At 54.6% G+C, this 21,437-nt stretch overlaps 1 protein-coding gene across 3 annotated transcripts in view; it reads right to left on the bottom strand.

Annotated features, from left to right (window-relative positions):
* GRIPAP1 (GRIP1 associated protein 1) overlaps nucleotides 1–21,437 on the bottom strand; it is a 59,718-nt gene that overhangs the window by 19,449 nt on the left and 18,832 nt on the right. For all 3 annotated transcript variants that reach the window (XM_073640340.1, XM_073640338.1, XM_073640341.1), the window contains 3 exons: nucleotides 2,921–3,048; nucleotides 1,997–2,119; nucleotides 639–732 (listed from right to left, as the gene is read on the bottom strand). In XM_073640340.1, coding sequence (XP_073496441.1) covers nucleotides 639–732; nucleotides 1,997–2,119; nucleotides 2,921–3,048 — 345 coding nt within the window. The remainder of the gene's footprint in view (nucleotides 1–638; nucleotides 733–1,996; nucleotides 2,120–2,920; nucleotides 3,049–21,437) is intronic.

Genomic DNA, 21,437 nt, shown 5'->3' with positions numbered 1-21,437 from the left:
TCAGTACTCCTCTGCAGCCAGAGCAGGCAGCGCACGCTTCCCCTGGGCGCCTCTAGTAATACCTATACCCCCGTGATCACATGCTGCCATGACATTACAGGAGCCGAGCAATCATGAGAGGTGCCCAGGATCCGGGGTTCAGGTGCCGGCGGAGTAAGTTCTCACTGCCTGGTCTGGATGTAAAGGAGTATTAATGTGGACACCGGACCAGGGTGGTGCAGACTTCCTCCGCTGGCATCCTGGGCGCCTCTTATGATTACTAGACCCCCGCAACGTCATGACAGCATGTGATTACGGGGGTCTGGTTCTTACAAGAGGTGCCCAGGAGCTGACGGGGGAGGTTCCTGGGAATCTGGTTGCGGGGCTCCAATATAACACACGGGGGGCTGCCTGCGGTGCTCTCTGTACATGTAATCCAGCGCGCGGTGTGAATAAGGCGACCAGCCCCCTCCTTAGACTCATGACCTCTTTTCTCTTAGCTTGATGCTATTTTCACTCGTTTCATAATTACAAGGAAAAAGTGCCAGTAAAATACAGCGATGAAATCAGAGAGTAAAAGTGACAAGATATATCCTCTATCTGAACAGGAGCTACAAGTCCCAGCAGGCCAGGCCTCCACCATCCCCCGGGGCGCTCACCTATCCTGCTGTCCATGACGTACGCCTCGATGATGGCGCTCTTCCTGCACAGATCCTCCGCCATGGACGCGCTGCTCACTTCTAAGTGCTTCACCTGCAGGAGAGACATTAAACCCAAATTAAATCCATTGTCAGCACCGGCGAGAGATAAAAATGAAGGATGATACGTCCGGGCTCTGCGGTCAGATTACATTCACCGGCTGTAGAAACAGTGTGAACACAAAGCCTTGCTAATACAGCGGGCACAGAGTACACTAGCACCAGCCTCATGCTGCGGACGAACAGAACGGGCAAATCAGATATAGCGCCACTCCTGTCCTGAGGCTACATCTGGTATTGCAGCAAGAATGAGGCCTATGGAGAAGAGAGGCGCTATATCTGAGAAGGAAAGATATATATTAAAAGCGGATTTTAATCTTCTCCCAGGGATGGCATCCGAACTCAGAGACCCGGAAAAATCCTGAGACTGAGGTGGTTTAGAGCTGCATCTCGTTCACTGTTGATTTCCAGCACAGCGGCGCCCCCATCAATCCCAGGAACAGATATCCTAGTGATAGGCCATCATTTGATAGGATGGGAATACCCCCGCAGTGTAATCCAAACCTACACGAACTGACACAGCACCCACTGAACTGAATGATGATCATCTCTTCAGCAGGCTCCCTCTAGTGGTGGCCGCAGGAAAAATCAATGCGATTATTTTTATTTTTATGGGGGTAAATGCAGGAAATACGTAAAAATAAAAAAAAATGTACCAAGTCCTGGACTGTCTGTCAGCAATGACATTATGTCCATCAGCAATATGTCCACAGACTCAGAGGTCATGAGCTACCCCTGCAAACATCACCGCTGAGGCCAGTGATCGGCTGCCGCCAATCACAGGAATGATGGCTGTAATGTCATCGCTGGAGCGCCAGCAGGTCTGCAAGAGCCTGCAGGGGCAGATGCAAAGCAAAAGCAGAACAGCTCTCCTGGCGCCCCCCGGAGGCTGTCTTGGGTCTTGACGTCACCTCCAGTGATGGGACGAGATGTCATTGCAGGAGGTTGGGTTATACAGAGCCAGGCAGGGTCCAGTCTAAGAGGGGAGTATGGAGTATTCCTGCATAACCCCTTTATAGGGGCCGCTCGCCCCCACACTGGGTGGTGAATGGCACCAGCCATATCGCGTCCCCACGCACCTGCCGAACATGTGCACCTGCCCCATTGTAAGCCGCTGATTGTGCACTCCTACCGGCAGACAGATGGGGGCGCCACGTCATCTGTGCTGCTCCCCTCCCGAGGCAGAAGAGATCGGCACTGAACAACCCCTTTAAGCTGAGGCTGCGTGAGGGAAAGCAGGACATTATATATGAGGTTACCTTTTCTTCCAGCATCCATTTCTCCTGCTGGATTTCGGCTAATCTCTGGAAAAGGTCGGACACCTCCTCATCGGACAGCTCGGCGGGTCTCTGTGGCTGAGACTGGGGGCTTCCACTGTTAGACTAGAACAGAAATGTGGTCTTCAGGACAGAGCAAGAACATGCTTCCATCTTGCACCCCCTATAAATCTGAGCTGTCCTCTCAGATATCTTTTAGACGTTTTCGGGAAAGCTGGGTGACATGGGCAGGAGCGTCGCCGTTTCTGTAAGCAAAGCGGACCCCTGTGTCTCATCTCACACAGACCCTTTACATTTCTGATCTGAGCATTTTGTGCCAAGTCCACGGGTGCGGAGTAAAGCCCATCAGAGCTTCCCTCGTCCCTTTATCCTCTGTAGTGCTCTACAGAAGATGAATCCATGGCAGATCGCTCTCTGCCACACACATTAACCAAGAGCAAAGGTCCTGCCAGCTAATTAACCCGCGTCTATGGCTTCTCTTGTAAGGAGAGCGCAGCGTCTGGAGAGGAGCCGCCCGGGCAATCATAATAGGTTCGGTAATATCTCCGCTGTGTCTCACTAGATCAGTCATGTCTGCACTACTGAAGTTCTGAGGAGCACGGACTTGTCACATCCTCACGAGGACGGATGACGCCCAACATTTAGGAAGGAGAATCCAATGTCAGCGACAATGCAAACAAAGTTTCACCCAAGATGGCGCTGACCTAAAGCCTGGGCCTCCTCAATCGGGACTCAGGTTTTTGCACAACTAAAGCTCTCAACATGCTCTGAAAGTTGATGGTTGTCAGGGCATGCTGAGAGTTGTAGTTTTTAATTAAAGGTGCACGTGGTGGAGGCCACTGCTCCAGGGTAAGATCTCCCAACCATCGCTCCAGTGGGCCCCTGCCTGACGTTTCCCACCATTACCTTATTGCTGCTGGGGGTCGCATTCTCCTTCATGATCTCCCGGTAGCTGAAGGAGGAGACGCTGCTACTGTCACCGGTCTGCGTCCGACTGGGGGAGCTGATCTCAGCCAGGACTAGGTCCTCCAAACCTGATCAAAGAGGTGGGGGTTACAGGCCAGAAATGTCCAGGAAACAACAGGGTGCAAGACCAAAACACTGCAAAAGCTGGAAGTTATCCCATGGCCCCATGAATAGAGTCACCGCACTCACTGTACAGTCACAGCACTCACTGCAAGCACTGCACACAGAGTCACTGCCAGCACTGTACACAGAGCCACTGCACTCACTGCTAGCACTGCACGCAGAGCCACTGCACTCACTGCACACCGAGTCACTGCCAGCACTGCACACAAGAGCCACTGCACACAGAGTCACTGCCAGCACTGTACACAGAGCCACTGCACTCACTGCTAGCACTGCACGCAGAGCCACTGCACTCACTGCACACCGAGTCACTGCCAGCACTGCACACAAGAGCCACTGCACACAGAGTCACTGCCAGCACTGTACACAGAGCCACTGCACTCACTGCACACAGTCACTGCCAGCACTGCACACAAGAGCCACTGCACTCACTGCTAGCACTGCACACAGAGTCACTGCCAGCACTGTACACAGAGCCACTGCACTCACTGCTAGCACTGCACGCAGAGCCACTGCACTCACTGCTAGCACTGCACACAGAGCCACTGCACTCACTGCACACAGAGCCCCTGCACTCACTGCCAGCACTGCACGCAAGAGCCACTGCACTCACTGCCAGCACTGCACGCAAGAGCCACTGCACTCAATGCTAGCACTGCACGCAGAGCCACTGCACACAGAGTCACTGCCAGCACTGTACACAGAGCCACTGCACTCACTGCTAGCACTGCACGCAGAGCCACTGCACTCACTGCACACAAGAGTCACTGCCAGCACTGCACACAAGAGCCACTGCACTCACTGCTAGCACTGCACACAGAGTCACTGCCAGCACTGTACACAGAGCCACTGCACTCACTGCTAGCACTGCACGCAGAGCCACTGCACTCACTGCACACAGAGTCACTGCCAGCACTGCACACAAGAGCCACTGCACTCACTGCTAGCACTGCACGCAGAGCCACTGCACTCACTGCACACAGAGCCACTGCACTCACTGCTAGCACTGCACACAAGAGCCACTGCACTCACTGCTAGCACTGCACGCAGAGCCACTGCACTCACTGCACACAGAGCCACTGCACTCACTGCTAGCACTGCACACAAGAGCCCCTGCACTCACTGCCAGCACTGCACGCAAGAGCCACTGCACTCAATGCTAGCACTGCACGCAGAGCCACTGCACACAGAGTCACTGCCAGCACTGTACGCAGAGCCACTGCACTCACTGCTAGCACTGCACGCAGAGCCACTGCACTCACTGCCAACACTGCACACAGAGCCACTGCACTCACTGCCAGCACTGCACGCAGAGCCACTGCACTCACTGCCAGCACTGCACGCAGAGCCACTGCACTCACTGCAGACACTGCACTCACTGCCAACACTGCACACAGAGCCCCTGCACTCACTGCCAGCACTGCACACAAGAGCCACTGCACGCAAGAGCCACTGCACTCACTGCTAGCACTGCACGCAAGAGCCCCTGCACTCACTGCCAGCACTGCACGCAAGAGCCACTGCACTCACTGCCAGCACTGCACGCAAGAGCCACTGCACGCAAGAGCCACTGCACTCACTGCTAGCACTGCACGCAAGAGCCCCTGCACTCACTGCCAGCACTGCACGCAAGAGCCACTGCACTCACTGCACACAGAGTCACTGCCAGCACTGCACGCAGAGCCACTGCACTCACTGCCAGCACTGCACGCAGAGCCACTGCACTCACTGCCAGCACTGCACGCAGAGCCACTGCACTCACTGCCAGCACTGCACGCAGAGCCACTGCACTCACTGCCAGCACTGCACGCAGAGCCACTGCACTCACTGCCAGCACTGCACGCAGAGCCACTGCACTCACTGCCAGCACTGCACTCACTGCCCTCACTGCCAGCACTGCACTCACTGCCAGCACTGCACGCAGAGCCACTGCACTCACTGCCAGCACTGCACGCAGAGCCACTGCACTCACTGCCAACACTGCACGCAGAGCCCCTGCACTCACTGCCAGCACTGCACGCAGAGCCCCTGCACTCACTGCCAGCACTGCACGCAGAGCCCCTGCACTCACTGCCAGCACTGCACGCAGAGCCCCTGCACTCACTGCCAGCACTGCACGCAGCCACTGCACTCACTGCACACAGTCACTGCCAGCACTGCACGCAGAGCCACTGCACTCACTGCACAGTCACTGCCAGCACTGCACACAGAGCCCCTGCACAGTCACTGCCAGCACTGCACACAGAGCCCCTGCACTCGCTGCTAGCACTGCACACAGAGCCCCTGCACTCGCTGCTAGCACTGCACTCAGAGCCACTGCACTCAGAGCCACTGCACTCAGAGCCACTGCACTCAGAGCCACTGCACTCAGAGCCACTGCACTCAGAGCCACTGCACACACTGTACAGTCACAGCAGTCACTGCCAGCACTGCACACAGAGCCACTGCACTCACTGCATTCACAGCCAGCACTGCACACAGAGTCACTGCCAGCACTGCACACAGAGTCACTGCCAGCACTGCACACAGAGCCACTGCCAGCACTGCACACAGAGCCACGGCCAGCACTGCACACAGAGCCACGGCCAGCACTGCACACAGAGCCACTGCACTCACTGCTAGCACTGCACACAGAGCCCCTGCACTCACTGCTAGCACTGCACACAGAGCCCCTGCACTCACTGCTAGCACTGCACACAGAGCCCCTGCACTCACTGCTAGCACTGCACACAGAGCCACTACACTCACTGCAGACACTGCACTCACTGCCAACACTGCACACAGAGCCACTGCAGTCACAGCACTCACTTCCAGCACTGCACACAAAGACACAGCACTCACTGCACACAGAGCCACTGCACTCACTGCACTCAGAGCCACTGCACTCAGAGCCACTGCACTCAGAGCCACTGCACTCAGAGCCACTGCACACACTGTACAGTCACAGCAGTCACTGCCAGCACTGCACACAGAGCCACTGCACTCACTGCTAGCACTGCATTCACAGCCAGCACTGCACACAGAGTCACTGCCAGCACTGCACACAGAGTCACTGCCAGCACTGCACACAGAGTCACTGCCAGCACTGCACATAGAGCCACTGCCAGCACTGCACACAGAGCCACTGCCAGCACTGCACACAGAGCCACTGCCAGCACTGCACACAGAGCCACGGCCAGCACTGCACACAGAGCCACGGCCAGCACTGCACACAGAGCCACTGCACTCACTGCCAGCACTGCACACAAGAGCCCCTGCACTCACTGCCAGCACTGCACGCAGAGCCACTGCACTCACTGCACAGAGTCACTGCCAGCACTGTACACAGAGCCACTGCACTCACTGCTAGCACTGCACGCAGAGCCACTGCACTCACTGCCAGCACTGCACGCAGAGCCACTGAACTCACTGCCAACACTGCACACAGAGCCCCTGCACTCACTGCCAGCACTGCACGCAGAGCCACTGCACTCACTGCCAGCACTGCACGCAGAGCCCCTGCACTCACTGCCAGCACTGCACGCAGAGCCCCTGCACTCACTGCCAGCACTGCACGCAGAGCCCCTGCACTCACTGCCAGCACTGCACGCAGAGCCACTGCCAGCACTGCACGCAGAGCCACTGCACTCACTGCCAGCACTGCACGCAGAGCCACTGCACTCACTGCCAGCACTGCACGCAGATCCACTGCACTCACTGCCAGCACTGCACGCAGAGCCACTGCACGCAGAGCCACTGCACTCACTGCCAGCACTGCACGCAGAGCCACTGCACTCACTGCCAGCACTGCACGCAGAGCCACTGCACTCACTGCCAGCACTGCACACAGAGCCACTGAACTCACTGCTAGCACTGCACGCAGAGCCACTGCACTCACTGCCAGCACTGCACGCAGAGCCACTGCACTCACTGCACACAGTCACTGCCAGCACTGCACACAGAGCCACTGAACTCACTGCTAGCACTGCACACAAGAGCCCCTGCACTCACTGCACAGAGCCCCTGCACTCACTGCTAGCACTGCACACAGAGCCACTACACTCACTGCTAGCACTGCACACAGAGCCACTACACTCACTGCTAGCACTGCACACAGAGCCACTACACTCAGTGCAGACACTGCACTCACTGCCAACACTGCACACAGAGCCACTGCACTCACTGCTAGCACTGCACGCAGAGCCACTGCACTCACTGCACAGAGCCCCTGCACTCACGAGCCCCTGCACTCACTGCTAGCACTGCACACAGAGCCACTACACTCACTGCTAGCACTGCACAGAGCCACTACACTCAGTGCAGACACTGCACTCACTGCCAACACTGCACACAGAGCCACTGCACTCACTGCTAGCACTGCACACAAGAGCCCCAGCACTCACTGCACACAGAGCCCCTGCACTCACTGCCAGCACTGCACGCAGAGCCACTGCACTCACTGCTAGCACTGCACGCAGAGCCACTGCACTCACTGCACAGAGTCACTGCCAGCACTGTACACAGAGCCACTGCACTCACTGCTAGCACTGCATGCAGAGCCACTGCACTCACTGCTAGCACTGCACAGAGCCACTGCACAGTCACAGCACTCACTTCCAGCACTACACACAAAGACACAGCAGTCACAGCACTCACTGCACACAGAGCCACAGCACTCACTGCACACAGAGCCACAGCACTCACTGCACACAGAGCCACAGCACTCACTGCACACAGAGCCACTGCACTCACTGCACACAGAGCCACTGCACACAGAGCCACTGCACTCACTGCACACAGAGCCACTGCACTCACAGCCACTGCACTCACTGCACACAGAGCCACTGCACTCACTGCACACAGAGCCACTGCACTCACTGCACACAGAGCCACTGCACTCACTGTACAGTCACAGCACTCACTGCCAGCACTGCACACAGAGCCACTACACTCACTGCAGACACTGCACTCACTGCCAACACTGCACAGTCACAGCACTCACTTCCAGCACTGCACACAAAGACACAGCAGTCACAGCACACACAGCCACAGCACACAGAGCCACAGCACTCACTGTACAGTCACAGCACTCACAGCCAGCACTGCACACACTGCACAGTCCCGGCACTCAGTGCCCGCACTGTACGCAGCAGGCACTGCACACAGAGCCACTGCACAGTCCCGGCACTCAGTGCCCGCACTGCACGCAGCAGTCCCGGCACTCACTGCCCGCAGCAGTCCCGGCACTCACTGCCCTCACTGCCCGCAGCAGTCCCGGCACTCACTGCCCGCAGCAGTCCCGGCACTCACTGCCCGCAGCAGTCCCGGCACTCACTGCCCGCACTGCACGCAGCAGTCCCGGCACTCACTGCCCGCAGCAGTCCCGGCACTCACTGCCCGCACTGCACGCAGCAGTCCCGGCACTCACTGCCCGCAGCAGTCCCGGCACTCACTGCCCGCAGCAGTCCCGGCACTCACTGCCCGCAGCAGTCCCGGCACTCACTGCCCGCACTGTACGCAGCAGTCCCGGCACTCACTGCCCGCACTGTACGCAGCAGTCACGGCACTCACTGCCCGCACTGTACGCAGCAGTCACGGCACTCACTGCCCGCACTGTACGCAGCAGTCACGGCACTCACTGCCCGCACTGTACGCAGCAGTCACGGCACTCACTGCCCGCACTGTACACACAGTCACGGCACTCACTGCCCGCACTGTACACACAGTCACGGCACTCACTGCCCGCACTGTACACACAGTCACGGCACTCACTGCCCGCACTGTACACACAGTCACGGCACTCACTGTACACACAGTCACGGCACTCACTGCCCGCACTGTACACAGAGTTACAAGACAGGTCACTGACCACTCCGTACACAGTCAGAGGACACACTGGCCGCACCATATAAAGAGTCACAGGGCTCGCTGTGCAGTATACAGAGTGTGACGGGTCCAGTCACCGCCCGCACTATACACAGTGTGACAGTAACATGAATTTGCACTCTGCGGTGCCTCCATCTTCATCCTCCCGGTGTAGCCGTCACTTCCAGCATTACTTCGGCTCAGCACTTTCCACACTGATCTTTTTAAGAAAAGCTTTGGCTGTTGCTGCCTCCCACCTCCTGACTCATCACAGCAATGAAATATTAATGCTCTGCTGAAAGTCTTAATGCTTCTAGTGGGATTATGAGAAAGGAGGGAGTGGCAGGGCATCCGAAGAAGCCTGCGCTAGAGCGGCCAAGGGGCGGGAGACGGGGTCCCCACACAAAACCATGTAAAAACCCTGGCGACAATCCACGACCCATACTGAGACAAGAGGGGCTCAGCCCTGCACTGGTCGCCTCCCACTAATAGACTTAGTGCTGCAATTTTCAGCATTGTCAATATCTGTGCTTGCTGTCAGTGAATGGAAACCTTTCCTTCTGCATGCAGAGGACGTCCCGCAGAGCTTTTTGCCATCTCTCTTGTAACAGCTCTACGGCTGCACCAGCGGGACCCGATTGGGGACATTTTCGATGGCTGAGCCTTATTTATCTAGAAATGGAAAATCTATTTAGGGCCAAAGAGACGCCCGTCCTGGGGTGTACACTGTAATATTTATGAACACGGAGTACAGATATATGTATGTACTATGCGACGCACAGCGGAAACTTCCTAGATTCCACATAGGCTCGTGAATTATACAGCACACGGATGGGGACGGACGCGGACTCCCAGATCTTGGCAGGATTGCAGTCCAGAAAAGTCATGTGAGATCCTTAAGTATATAAAAGTTTGAAAAAGTTTTTCTAAACTTTGTTTGGGGTTTCAGACATATAGGATGTCACACAGCTTTTGGAACTGAATGGAACAGCGCCCCTAGTGGCCACTTCTTACAAATGAGGATTACATTATTATTTATTCCCAGATATTATAGGATTATTTTGAGTGAAATTCCTTTAATCCGGCATCCAACAGTCCGGAAAGACTCCCAGTATTGTCTTATTACAGGCGATTCTAGTATATATTAATTTACCATTGCATATGGAGCGCTCTACTATGACAGTCTGATAATGAGGGGTGTCTAATCTGGGTTATACCGGATTAAAGGACTTTTACTATTCATGCAGGCACCAAGCATCTACAAAATGCTCCAAAAGTAAATACACCCATCCATCTGCTGACGGCTGTTTAGTGGTTCTTACATCCTGGTACTGGCAGGCGAGATGTGTGGAGACTGCCCCTCTGGACCAGGGTTCAGCGAGTCTTTTTGAAAAACTTAATTTTTATTGTTACTTCCCCTTTAAGTCCCCGTGCCTATGGACTTGTGGTGATGATAAAGCGGGGGCCGCGCAGCCATGTGGCAGAATTTTATGAAGCCCCTGGTGACGAGGCAGCGATGAAATGCTCCTGACCCCAGACGCTCTCTTCCTCTGCGCTGCGGCAGGATCACTTTACAGCGCGGCTCCACTGCAGAGCGGCCGAGGGCTGGAGGAAAACAAAAGCCCTGACAGCTCCATTTATAACCGGGCGGCTGAGGATTGGCAATGATGTGGAGATAACGAGACGTCTCTGGAGGCCGAGCCTCGCACTGCAGAGCCTGGAGGAGAGCAACGCGAGAGGCACGTAGGCACCGCACCTGGCATCCCAGTGCCCGGGAAGAGGACGGCGAATAGGGGGGAGATCTGCAGGACCCCAAAATAATGCCGCGTACGACAGATCATCCAGGAGGACATCGAAATAATGCCACGTACGACAGATCATCCAGGAGAACCCCAAAATAATGCCGCGTACGACAGATCATCCAGGAGGTCCCTGAAATAATGCCGCGTACGACAGATCATCCAGGAGGACCCCAAAATAATGCCGCGTACGACAGATCATCCAGGAGGACATCGAAATAATGCCACGTACGACAGATCATCCAGGAGGACCCCAAAATAATGCCGCGTACGACAGATCATCAAGGAGGACATCGAAATAATGCCGCGTACGACAGATCATCCAGGAGGACCCCAAAATAATGCCGCGTACGACAGATCATCCAGGAGGTCCCTGAAATAATGCCGCGTACGACAGATCATCCAGGAGGACCCCAAAATAATGCCGCGTACGACAGATCATCCAGGAGGACATCGAAATAATGCCACGTACGACAGATCATCCAGGAGGACCCCAAAATAATGCCGCGTACGACAGATCATCAAGGAGGACATCGAAATAATGCCGCGTACGACAGATCATCCAGGAGGACCCCAAAATAATGCCGCGTACGACAGATCATCCAGGAGGTCCCTGAAATAATGCCGCGTACGACAGATCATCCAGGAGGACCCCAAAATAATGCCGCGTACGACAGATCATCCAGGAGGACATCGAAATAATGCCACGTACGACAGATCATCCAGGAGGACCCCAAAATAATGCCGCGTACGACAGATCATCAAGGAGGACATCGAAATAATGCCGCGTACGACAGATCATCCAGGAGGACCCCAAAATAATGCCGCGTACGACAGATCATCCAGGAGGACCCCAAAATAATGCCGCGTACGACAGATCATCCAGGAGGACCCTGAAATAATGCCAGGTACGACAGATCATCCAGGAGGACATCGAAATAATGCCAAGTATGACAGATCATCCAGGAGGACCCCAAAATAATGCAGCGTACGACAGATCATCCAGTAGTACCCCGAAATAATGCCATCTAAGACAGATCATCCAAGAGGACCCCAAACAGGGCCGTAACTACAACCGGGGCAGGCGGGGCCCCAACCACCCAAGGGGCCCCAAACTGATGGTAAAAAATAGTATTTTAATACTTTAATTTCTCATAAAATACCCAGCTCCTATATTCCTGTCAGACAATGTCACCCGGAGGACAGGAGAGACTATCATTTCAATAATTTCCAGGAGCTCTGCCAGCTGTCAATGAATGGAAACCTGCACTGGCCTGGAGAGTCTCATAGCACAAGATGTGTAACATTATGTTAGTCTGGAGATCACAGAGAGTTGGTAAGGCACAGTGCACACTGACTGTAACAGACTCTCAGCATCATTGAGAGGAGACAGGCTCAGCAGACACAAACTGTGAGAAGCCCGGCTGCTACTTAATAAACATATACAGTTATTTGAAAATTGTGCAATATTTGGAATTATTCACCTTATTCATTTTCCAAACATATTCACTGAATATTTCACTTCTAAAGCTTGCATCATAAACCGCAAAATCTATTAAAGGTCTTGCGGAGCGTGGTGAAGCCGGTGTGCTGTATACCACAATGCGCAGCAGCTTCACCACGCTCCACACAACCTCTAGTGATTGAAATGTTGAGGGGCCCCACTATGAAGTTTTGCCCCGGGGCCCCGAAGTTTATAGTTACGGCACTGACCCCAAAATATTGCCACGTACTACAGATCATCCAGGATGACCCCGAAATAATGCCACATACTACAGATCATCTCGCAGTACCCCAAATTGATACCACGTACTACAGATCATCCAGGAGAACTCCAAAATACCCGTGCGTACTACAGATCATCCAAGAGGACCCCAAAATAATGCCACGTACTACAGATCATCCAAGAGGACCCTAAAATAATGCCACGTACTACAGATCATTCACATGTAAAGTGCCATGGAATAAATGGCGCTATAATAATAAATAATAATAATAATAATCCTGTAGGACCCAAAATAATGCCGCGTATGACAGATCATCCAGGAGGACCCCAAAATAATGCCGCGTACGACAGATCATCTAGGAGGACCCCAAAATAATGCCGCGTACTACAGATCATCCAAGGAGACCCCAAAATAATGCCGCGTACTACAGATCATCCAGCAGGACCCTGAAATAACAGGATTGATGGTAGAGACTGGTCACGGGTTGCAGCTCCGCTCTACACCTCTGTGTGGCGCCCTTCGTCCCCTCAGGGAATGGTCTCCACTTACATCTCCTCCATTCTCTGCAACCCCTCTGCTATTCCAGCTCGTCTCGCTCCTCCAGCTCTGCGGTGCCTTCCACCTATGTGGGAGATAATGTATCGGCCGCAGTCTAATGAGCTGTCCGGGGTTAATTATATTCAGCGTTTAGAGGGTAATTTGCCAGGAATGCAGCAAATCAATCAGCTGTGAGAATCTGGCCGAATTCACAGGAAAATAAAATGATTTCCGCAGCTAATGGATATCGGAGGCAGGAGCGGGGAAAGACACGGCGGCGGGATTCAGCTCCCTCCATGCACAGAGCAAATACAGAAAGGGGGAAACAGAAAACATACGCTTTAGTCATAAAAATATATAAGATCATTTTCTATTTTTCCCTGTTGTCGGGATGCAGCCTGCAGTGTAAGGCATGGAGGCCTTCATTGTGTGCAGTTCAAATTAATACAGTGGCCCCGATTGAAGATCCTCAATATTAGCCAGAGCGCTAATACCAGATACATGCGGTTAATGGGCCATTGGCTTCAATAGATCATGTGCAATTCCTCATTTCTCCTCTGGAGGCGCTGCAGGGAAATTGAACATCTGCTTTCGGATTACCGCTGATAACTGAGGGTTATATAAATGGCAGAACATCAGCAATTTAGTGCAGAGGCTTCTTACAAATAGGTAGCATCCAAAGCAGAGTGCCCCTTTTGGAGCACCTATCGCTTGCCATAAATATGTCATTTTATATCTGGTGTAAATGCCGCTGTTCTCCTGATTTCGGCGATGTTTTTATTTAGTTTCTGTGCCTCTTTGTTCCTGAGATATGGCCCCTTCTTCCTGGAATATAAATCTAGTCTTGTCATCCAAGTGGGTGTGGTCCTCAAGAAGACACCCACTTGACTACCAAGGCTAAATTTACATGCAGGAAAGAAGGGGCCATATCTCAGGAACGGAGAAGAGCACGAACAAATGAAAAACATCGCCGGATTCAGGAGAACATCGGCATTTACACCAGGCAGAAAAAAATAACATTTATGGCAAGTGACAATTTCGTTTTAAGAGTCATAAAATGGCCGTTTCCGATCGTACACAAGGGTTAAACATGACCCACATCTTCTCCTGGAGCGGTAATGAGTAATTCTTGCCTCCCACTTATATCGACTGCTTTAATTTCCTATTGAAGAAGGAATTAAAATGTGGCCGTGGTTTTTTTTCTTTTCAGCTGTATTAATCCTCAATTTTGTCCATTTGTAAACTAATGGAAATGATGTAAATGCGGCCATTAGGATAATTGGATTTTTATGGGAGTTTATCAGGCCGCCACTTCACTGTGTTTGCTGTTTTTCTGTAGATTCGGGGGCCGCATTTACTGACCCGCGCAATTTGTTTCTCCCGTTCGCGGGCGGGAGGGTTGACACTTGCGATATTCCCAGGGCGGCCGTTCCTACAGCGCAGTAAATGGTTAGATTTCCGGGAGTGGATAGCGGCCGCCATTAATCAGTGTCCTTCCATAATTGTGTCTTGTGCGGTTAATAAGGGTTTTCTTTTTTCATTACGGCGGACGACTGGTTATTGTGGTTCCCGCACAATGAGGGTCCGATGATCTGGGCCCAGGGCTGATAACCGGCTCATTATGTGACCAGACACGTACAATGGGGCTCCATGGTGCCCCCAAATAAGTCAGTCAGTCACGTGGTTACCAATAGGTGTCACTAGAGAGTCGGCTTTCTGTCTCCTAGAGAAGGAGAGATAATTTGCATATCTTTTTTCCCAGGGCGCATTGCCAGCTGGCAGTCTCCACAAGGAGAAACAGAACCCCCCATATATGAGCACATCACCTTATAAGAATGTAGCACCCTGAGGATTCGGCTGCTACAGGGGTATTGCACCTCAACCCAGAGGTGTGATATTCCACTCCCGGGTGAGGATGGAGTGTGGAACTGAGCTCAGTTAGCTGCATGCACTACACACATCCCATTTCCGAGGAACAGACCGACGGTACTCCCACTAGAGAAATGTGCAGGTACGACAGTGTCTGTTCCTGGCTGGAGTGGGAGGGGGGTGGAACATCCCAGTAGTGTAGGGGCAGATAGGGGGAGCAGCCTGGGTAAAGCTAGGAGCTCATTGGGTGCTGGTCACCTGAGCTCACACATAGAGGGAGTATATAAGGTGGGAACCATCTTAGATCAGGGTCAGTCTTTTGCAGAGTGAGGTCAGTCTGTCAGAGCAGAGGAGAAGAGCAGCTCCAAGGCCAAGAGAGAGAGAGAGAGGAGAAAGAAAGACCCAGAGGGGGAGAAAGAAGGAACTCCAAGAGCCCAAATTAGACCAGAGGGTGAAGAGTTGGCAACAGGGTACCGGATCCCAAGCTGGCAGAGGCTACAGCACACCTTAGCCAGGAACCGGAGGTCGTGGGCAGGATCTGCCACGATCACCCACTAAATCCACCCGGAAGGCAGACCAGGAATAGGGTCAGGGAACCCAGAGACAAGGGTTTACCACCAAGAGGCCCGAGGGAGCCGGACATAGGTGGATCCCTGGTGGGGAAGGCCAGAGAAGAGGACAGGACAGAAAGGGAGCTCAGGACCACGCTCCAGAATCACCTGGGGGTTGGCTGAGTCCAGGACCTGGTGGACGCAGCGCGGCTCGGGTGGTCACTTAAGGCCGGAGTGACCAGAACAACTGCAGTAAGTAAACAAACCCTGAACTGCACAGCCCGACTCTGAGTCTCATTTCCATCCTCGCTGCACCACCACAACCCCCATCCTCTGCAACTGACCCCCTGAGGCTATACCCCTCCCGTTGGGGGTTATACTACCTGAGCTGCACACACATCACCAGCCTCAGCGGACCCTGCTGCAGCGGCGGCCGTATTGACCGCAAATCAACGGGTGGCGTAGTCGACACAAAAGAACATCTAGTAACATCATAAGGACTGCCACACACTGAGTTTGACACCCTGGGCACGGACCGGGTCACAGCCACTCGGAGACTACAACCCCCATCTGATCCGGCTCCGGGTATCCCCAACAACACTGGCCCAGGGGGCGCGTCAACTTTGGCGTAGTCGGCAGGATTTCGTGCCCGCAACAACCGGGTACTGCGTGCCTGAAGAAAAGTTCATCGTTACCTTAAAAAGAAGTCTCCTGCCGGTTCCGGAGGGTCCCCGCCATCGGGCCCCATCACAGGTCGTTTCCCGCCGGTTGTCCGCCATTTGCAGCTTTTTCCCGCCATCCATGGAGTTTCCCGCCACTGGGAGACGATTCCCGCCATTTCCAAAGATTTCCCGCCTTGGAAGAGCGGACGCCATTATGGGCGTGCCAGAGGGTGGCAAGAGACCACCTCCCATCGTGGGCCAGGTCGAAGAATGGCGCCAAAAGCGGAAACCGCGCCCACCAACAGAGACTGTGATGCTGGAAGTGTCCATCAGCGTAAGAGAACTGCCCCTGGAACTGAAGTTGCCCCGGGACCACCCTCGATGTGGGCGGAGACAGAAGAAGAGAGCAAAGATGGGTGTCGCCTGGAGCAGTCTGGAGAGAGCGCACCCGGAGACAAGACGTCTGGAAGAGAGTCCAGAGAGAGCCTACCCGGAGATGGAGGGAGAGTCAGGCAGCACCGACCCAGTGGTCAGGAGCCTGTTGCAGGTCGCCACTCCAGAAGGCCTGCTGGAGATCCTAGCACAGCTCCCCCGAGACCGGGAGTGTGCACAGACCGCGCTGGAGGGCCTCGCACGGAGGATGGCCCGGGTACAGCGAGAGACGTTGGCAGAGTGGAGCCGAGAGATGGCCCAGCAGACCGAAACCCATCAGCGGAGCACGCCACCCGAGACGAGGAGACAGACCGCCTCTGAGGATGGCGCAGGAGGAATGAAGGCAGGAGACGGCGCCGAGAAGGGAGCTGAACGGACGGAGGCAGGTAAAGGGGACGTCTCTACCCCGAGCCGGGAAACCGCGTGCCTGCCCCAGCTCCCCGTCGCAGAGCCCGAAATTCCCCCTGCCGTGCCCGTCGCTGCATCGTCACCGCCGCCGACTAGGCCTCAACCGGAAACCGCGGCCGCGACCCCTGTGACGTCACACGCCTCGACCTCGAGCGTGGCCAAGCAGGAAATACCACCGGCCTGGTCGCAAGGCCTAGTACCCCCGGGCGCCGCAATACCAACAGCGCCCCCTACCTCCGCGGAGCCACCGGCCTGGTCGCAGGGCCGAGTAACCACGGGCGCCGCCGTTCTTACGGTGCCCTTTGCCTTTAGGGTGCCCCAAGCCTGGTCGCAAGGCCTGGTCGACCCGGGCGCCACTACCATCAACGCGCCCTCAACATCTAGAGTGCCGCACCTGGGTGAAGACCTGTTCACCCAGCATACGTGCCCGGATGGGCAGCCCTTTATATGGCCACCGGAGTATTACCAACTTGAGCTCCAAAAAGAAAGACCCCTAGATGAGCCCCTGATTCCGGTTCCGAAGCCCATTAAGATCACCCCACTCTCGTTGGAGGAAGCGCAGTTTGCGTGGGACCCCACCGGAGGAGACCTCATGGGATTCACCCAAGAAACGCGGGCGGCCGCAGCAGAGCGTGCAGAGTGCTGCCGGCAGCAGCTCGAGGTCTTCGAGAGGGAGCGGAGAGAGAGGCGGGTCCGGGAACAGCAAGCACAGATAAGGAGCGCGGAGCAGAAGAGCCGGACCAGGAGGAAACCCCGTGCAGCTCATGGTCCCCGTGCCACCGGGACTGTGATAAAATTTAATATGCAGCACGGATGGGGCTTTATCAGAGACCATCATACCCCCGGCGACGTCTTTGTGACCCGCAGAGACGTAGAAAGCCATCTGCCGGAGGGACACAGAGGTCGTGACCTGTATGTAGGGGACGAGGTCACCTTCACCCGGCACAAGTGTGCCAAAGGACCCTACGCCCTCCATGTGCATCGCCTGACGGAGGAGGAGCTGCGGTGTGAGGAGGAGCAAGAGGACCCGGACGGGTCTGAAGAATCTAAAGAAGGAGCAGGAGGACGCCGTCGTTGAAGTACGGTAGAGAGAGACTGTACATAGTTACCTGTCAGGGTATAAGAACTGTTCTAGTTAAAATATAGTCCCCGTTGGGACCAGCCAAGAGTGAACTCTTAACCCCGTGTGTCCCTATTCCCACTGACCGAGGACTGAGAGCGGCCATATCCCCTTGTATATAGTTGCGCTTTTTAAGGCGCCCCCTACCGGTTTTATAGGGAACTGTTTTCTTCCAAGAGAGACTGTCGCACTTTACCCGGTCACAAGTTGCACCGTGGCCGGAGGAACAAGAATGTTATTTATGAAAAGTTTTATATGAAAAGTTTGATAGCTGATAAAATATATGATGTTTTATATGTTGATGTTTATGAAAAAAAAAAAAAAAAATTGTATATTTTGATGTTTTGTTATCTTACAGCCCGAGGACGTGCTGTGGTTTACCAGGGGGGAATGTAGCACCCTGAGGATTCGGCTGCTACAGGGGTATTGCACCTCAACCCAGAGGTGTGATATTCCACTCCCGGGTGAGGATGGAGTGTGGAACTGAGCTCAGTTAGCTGCATGCACTACACACATCCCATTTCCGAGGAACAGACCGACGGTACTCCCACTAGAGAAATGTGCAGGTACGACAGTGTCTGTTCCTGGCTGGAGTGGGAGGGGGGTGGAACATCCCAGTAGTGTAGGGGCAGATAGGGGGAGCAGCCTGGGTAAAGCTAGGAGCTCATTGGGTGCTGGTCACCTGAGCTCACACATAGAGGGAGTATATAAGGTGGGAACCATCTTAGATCAGGGTCAGTCTTTTGCAGAGTGAGGTCAGTCTGTCAGAGCAGAGGAGAAGAGCAGCTCCAAGGCCAAGAGAGAGAGAGAGGAGAAAGAAAGACCCAGAGGGGGAGAAAGAAGGAACTCCAAGAGCCCAAATTAGACCAGAGGGTGAAGAGTTGGCAACAGGGTACCGGATCCCAAGCTGGCAGAGGCTACAGCACACCTTAGCCAGGAACCGGAGGTCGTGGGCAGGATCTGCCACGATCACCCACTAAATCCACCCGGAAGGCAGACCAGGAATAGGGTCAGGGAACCCAGAGACAAGGGTTTACCACCAAGAGGCCCGAGGGAGCCGGACATAGGAGGATCCCTGGTGGGGAAGGCCAGAGAAGAGGACAGGACAGAAAGGGAGCTCAGGACCACGCTCCAGAATCACCTGGGGGTTGGCTGAGTCCAGGACCTGGTGGACGCAGCGCGGCTCGGGTGGTCACTTAAGGCCGGAGTGACCAGAACAACTGCAGTAAGTAAACAAACCCTGAACTGCACAGCCCGACTCTGAGTCTCATTTCCATCCTCGCTGCACCACCACAACCCCCATCCTCTGCAACTGACCCCCTGAGGCTATACCCCTCCCGTTGGGGGTTATACTACCTGAGCTGCACATACATCACCAGCCTCAGCGGACCCTGCTGCAGCGGCGGCCGTACTGACCGCAATTCAACGGGTGGCGTAGTCGACACAAAAGAACATCTAGTAACATCATAAGGACTGCCACACACTGAGTTTGACACCCTGGGCACGGACCGGGTCACAGCCACTCGGAGACTACAACCCCCATCTGATCCGGCTCCGGGTATCCCCAACAACACTGGCCCAGGGGGCGCGTCAAGAAAATCACACGTTATGCAAAACCCTAATATGTATGGTGAGTGGCAGCACACAGCATGGCTACAGCCATCGGCAGAATAGCCCCTGTTATTAGGCCGTTCTCCCCTTATAGGAAACGTCCACATCATGTTTTCACTCTCTATATGATGGGAAAAAAACTAAACTGGAGGCTGTGAAGAGGGAAAGATAGCGGCATCCACCCCCCCACTATACAGGAAACACCATGACAGACTATTATAAGCTCCATGAGGTAGACGTGTAATATCTGCTATATATTATTACACACATAGAATCACGGCAAATAGGGCGCCCTCATCATGAAGAGCACTGCGTGACTGCTGCTGCCCCCTTGTGGTCCTTGCATACAAATACACAGTAGGGCAGATTTATTAATCTTGTCTTAGAGGGATTGTCCCAATTTGAGAAAGAAGCAGTAGGATAACGCAGCAGTGCATTGGTGAGATGGAGCGATGGGATGGAGCAGTGGTGGATTAGAGCAGTGGTGGATTGGAAAGGTGGGATGGAGCGGCATTGAATTGGAGCAGAAGGGCAGTGGATTGACGAGGTGGAGTGGAGGTAGTTAGGAGCAATAGCGTGTATAGGCGGTGGATTGGAGAAGCAGTGGACTGGAGTGGAGCAGTCAGGCAAAATGGCAGTGGACTGGAGTGGTAGGATGGAGCAGTAGGATGGAGTGGCGATGGAGTGGTGGTGGATTGGAGCAGAGGGATGGATTGGAGCGGTGAAGCGGAGCGGAGGTGGAATGGAGTGGTGGATTGGAGCGGTGAAGTGGAGGTGGATTGGAGTGGTGTGGCAGAGCAGCGGTGGAATGGAGTGGTGGATTGGAGCGGAAGGATGGATTGGAGCGGTGAAGCGGAATGCAGGTGTTTTGGAGCAGAGCACCGGTGGATTAGAGCAGTGGTGGACTGGAACAGTGGGATGGATGGAGCAGCAGTGGATTGGAGTGATGGGGCAGAGCCGCGGGATGGAGTGGAGGTGGATTGCAGTGGTGGGGCGGAGCGGTGGTGGGATGGTGTGTTGTTTTGGAGCGGAAGGATGGATTGGAGCAGTGAAGTGGAGCAGAGGTGGATTGGAGTGGTGGGGCAGAGCGGCGTTGGAATGGAGTGGTGGATTGGAGTGGTGAAGCGGAGCGGCGGTGGAATGGAGTGGTGGATTGGAGCGGTGAAGAGGAACGCAGGTGGACTGGAGCAGAGCACCGGTGGATTAGAGCAGTGGTGGACTGGAACAGTGGGATGGAGCAGCAGTGGATTGGAGTGATGGGGCAGAGCCAAGGGATGGAGTAGAGGTGGATTGCAGTGGTGGGGCGGAGCGGTGGTGGGATGGAGTGGTGGTTTGGAGCGGAAGGATGGTTTGGAGTGGTGAAGCAGAGCACAGGTAGATTGGAGCAGAGCGGCGGTGGATTAGAGCAGTGATGGATTGGAACAGTGGGATGGAGCAGCAGTGGATTGGAGTGATGGGGGAGAGTGTGGGATGGAGTGGAGGTGGATTGGAGTGGTGGGCCGGAGTTGGAATGGAGTGGTGGATTGGAGTGGTGAAGCAGAGCACAGGTGGATTGGAGCAGAGCGGCGGTGGATTAGAGCAGTGGTGGATTGGAACAGTGGGATGGAGCAGCAGTGGATTGGAGTGATGAGGGAGAGCGCGGGATCGAATGGAGGTGGATTGCAGTGGTAGGGCAAAGTGGCGGTGGGATGGAGTGGTGGATTAGGACGCAGCCGCGGGATGGAGTGAAGGTGGATTGCAGTGGTCAGATGGAGCGGTGGGGTGGAGCGGCGGT

Source organism: Phyllobates terribilis, unplaced genomic scaffold, assembly GCF_046119375.1.
Source record: "Phyllobates terribilis strain yellow unplaced genomic scaffold, ASM4611937v1 Scaffold_7__3_contigs__length_470593459, whole genome shotgun sequence".
Lineage (NCBI taxonomy): Eukaryota > Metazoa > Chordata > Amphibia > Anura > Dendrobatidae > Phyllobates > Phyllobates terribilis.
Note: the sequence above shows the minus strand (reverse complement) of the source record. Positions and strands in the feature narration are given on the sequence as shown.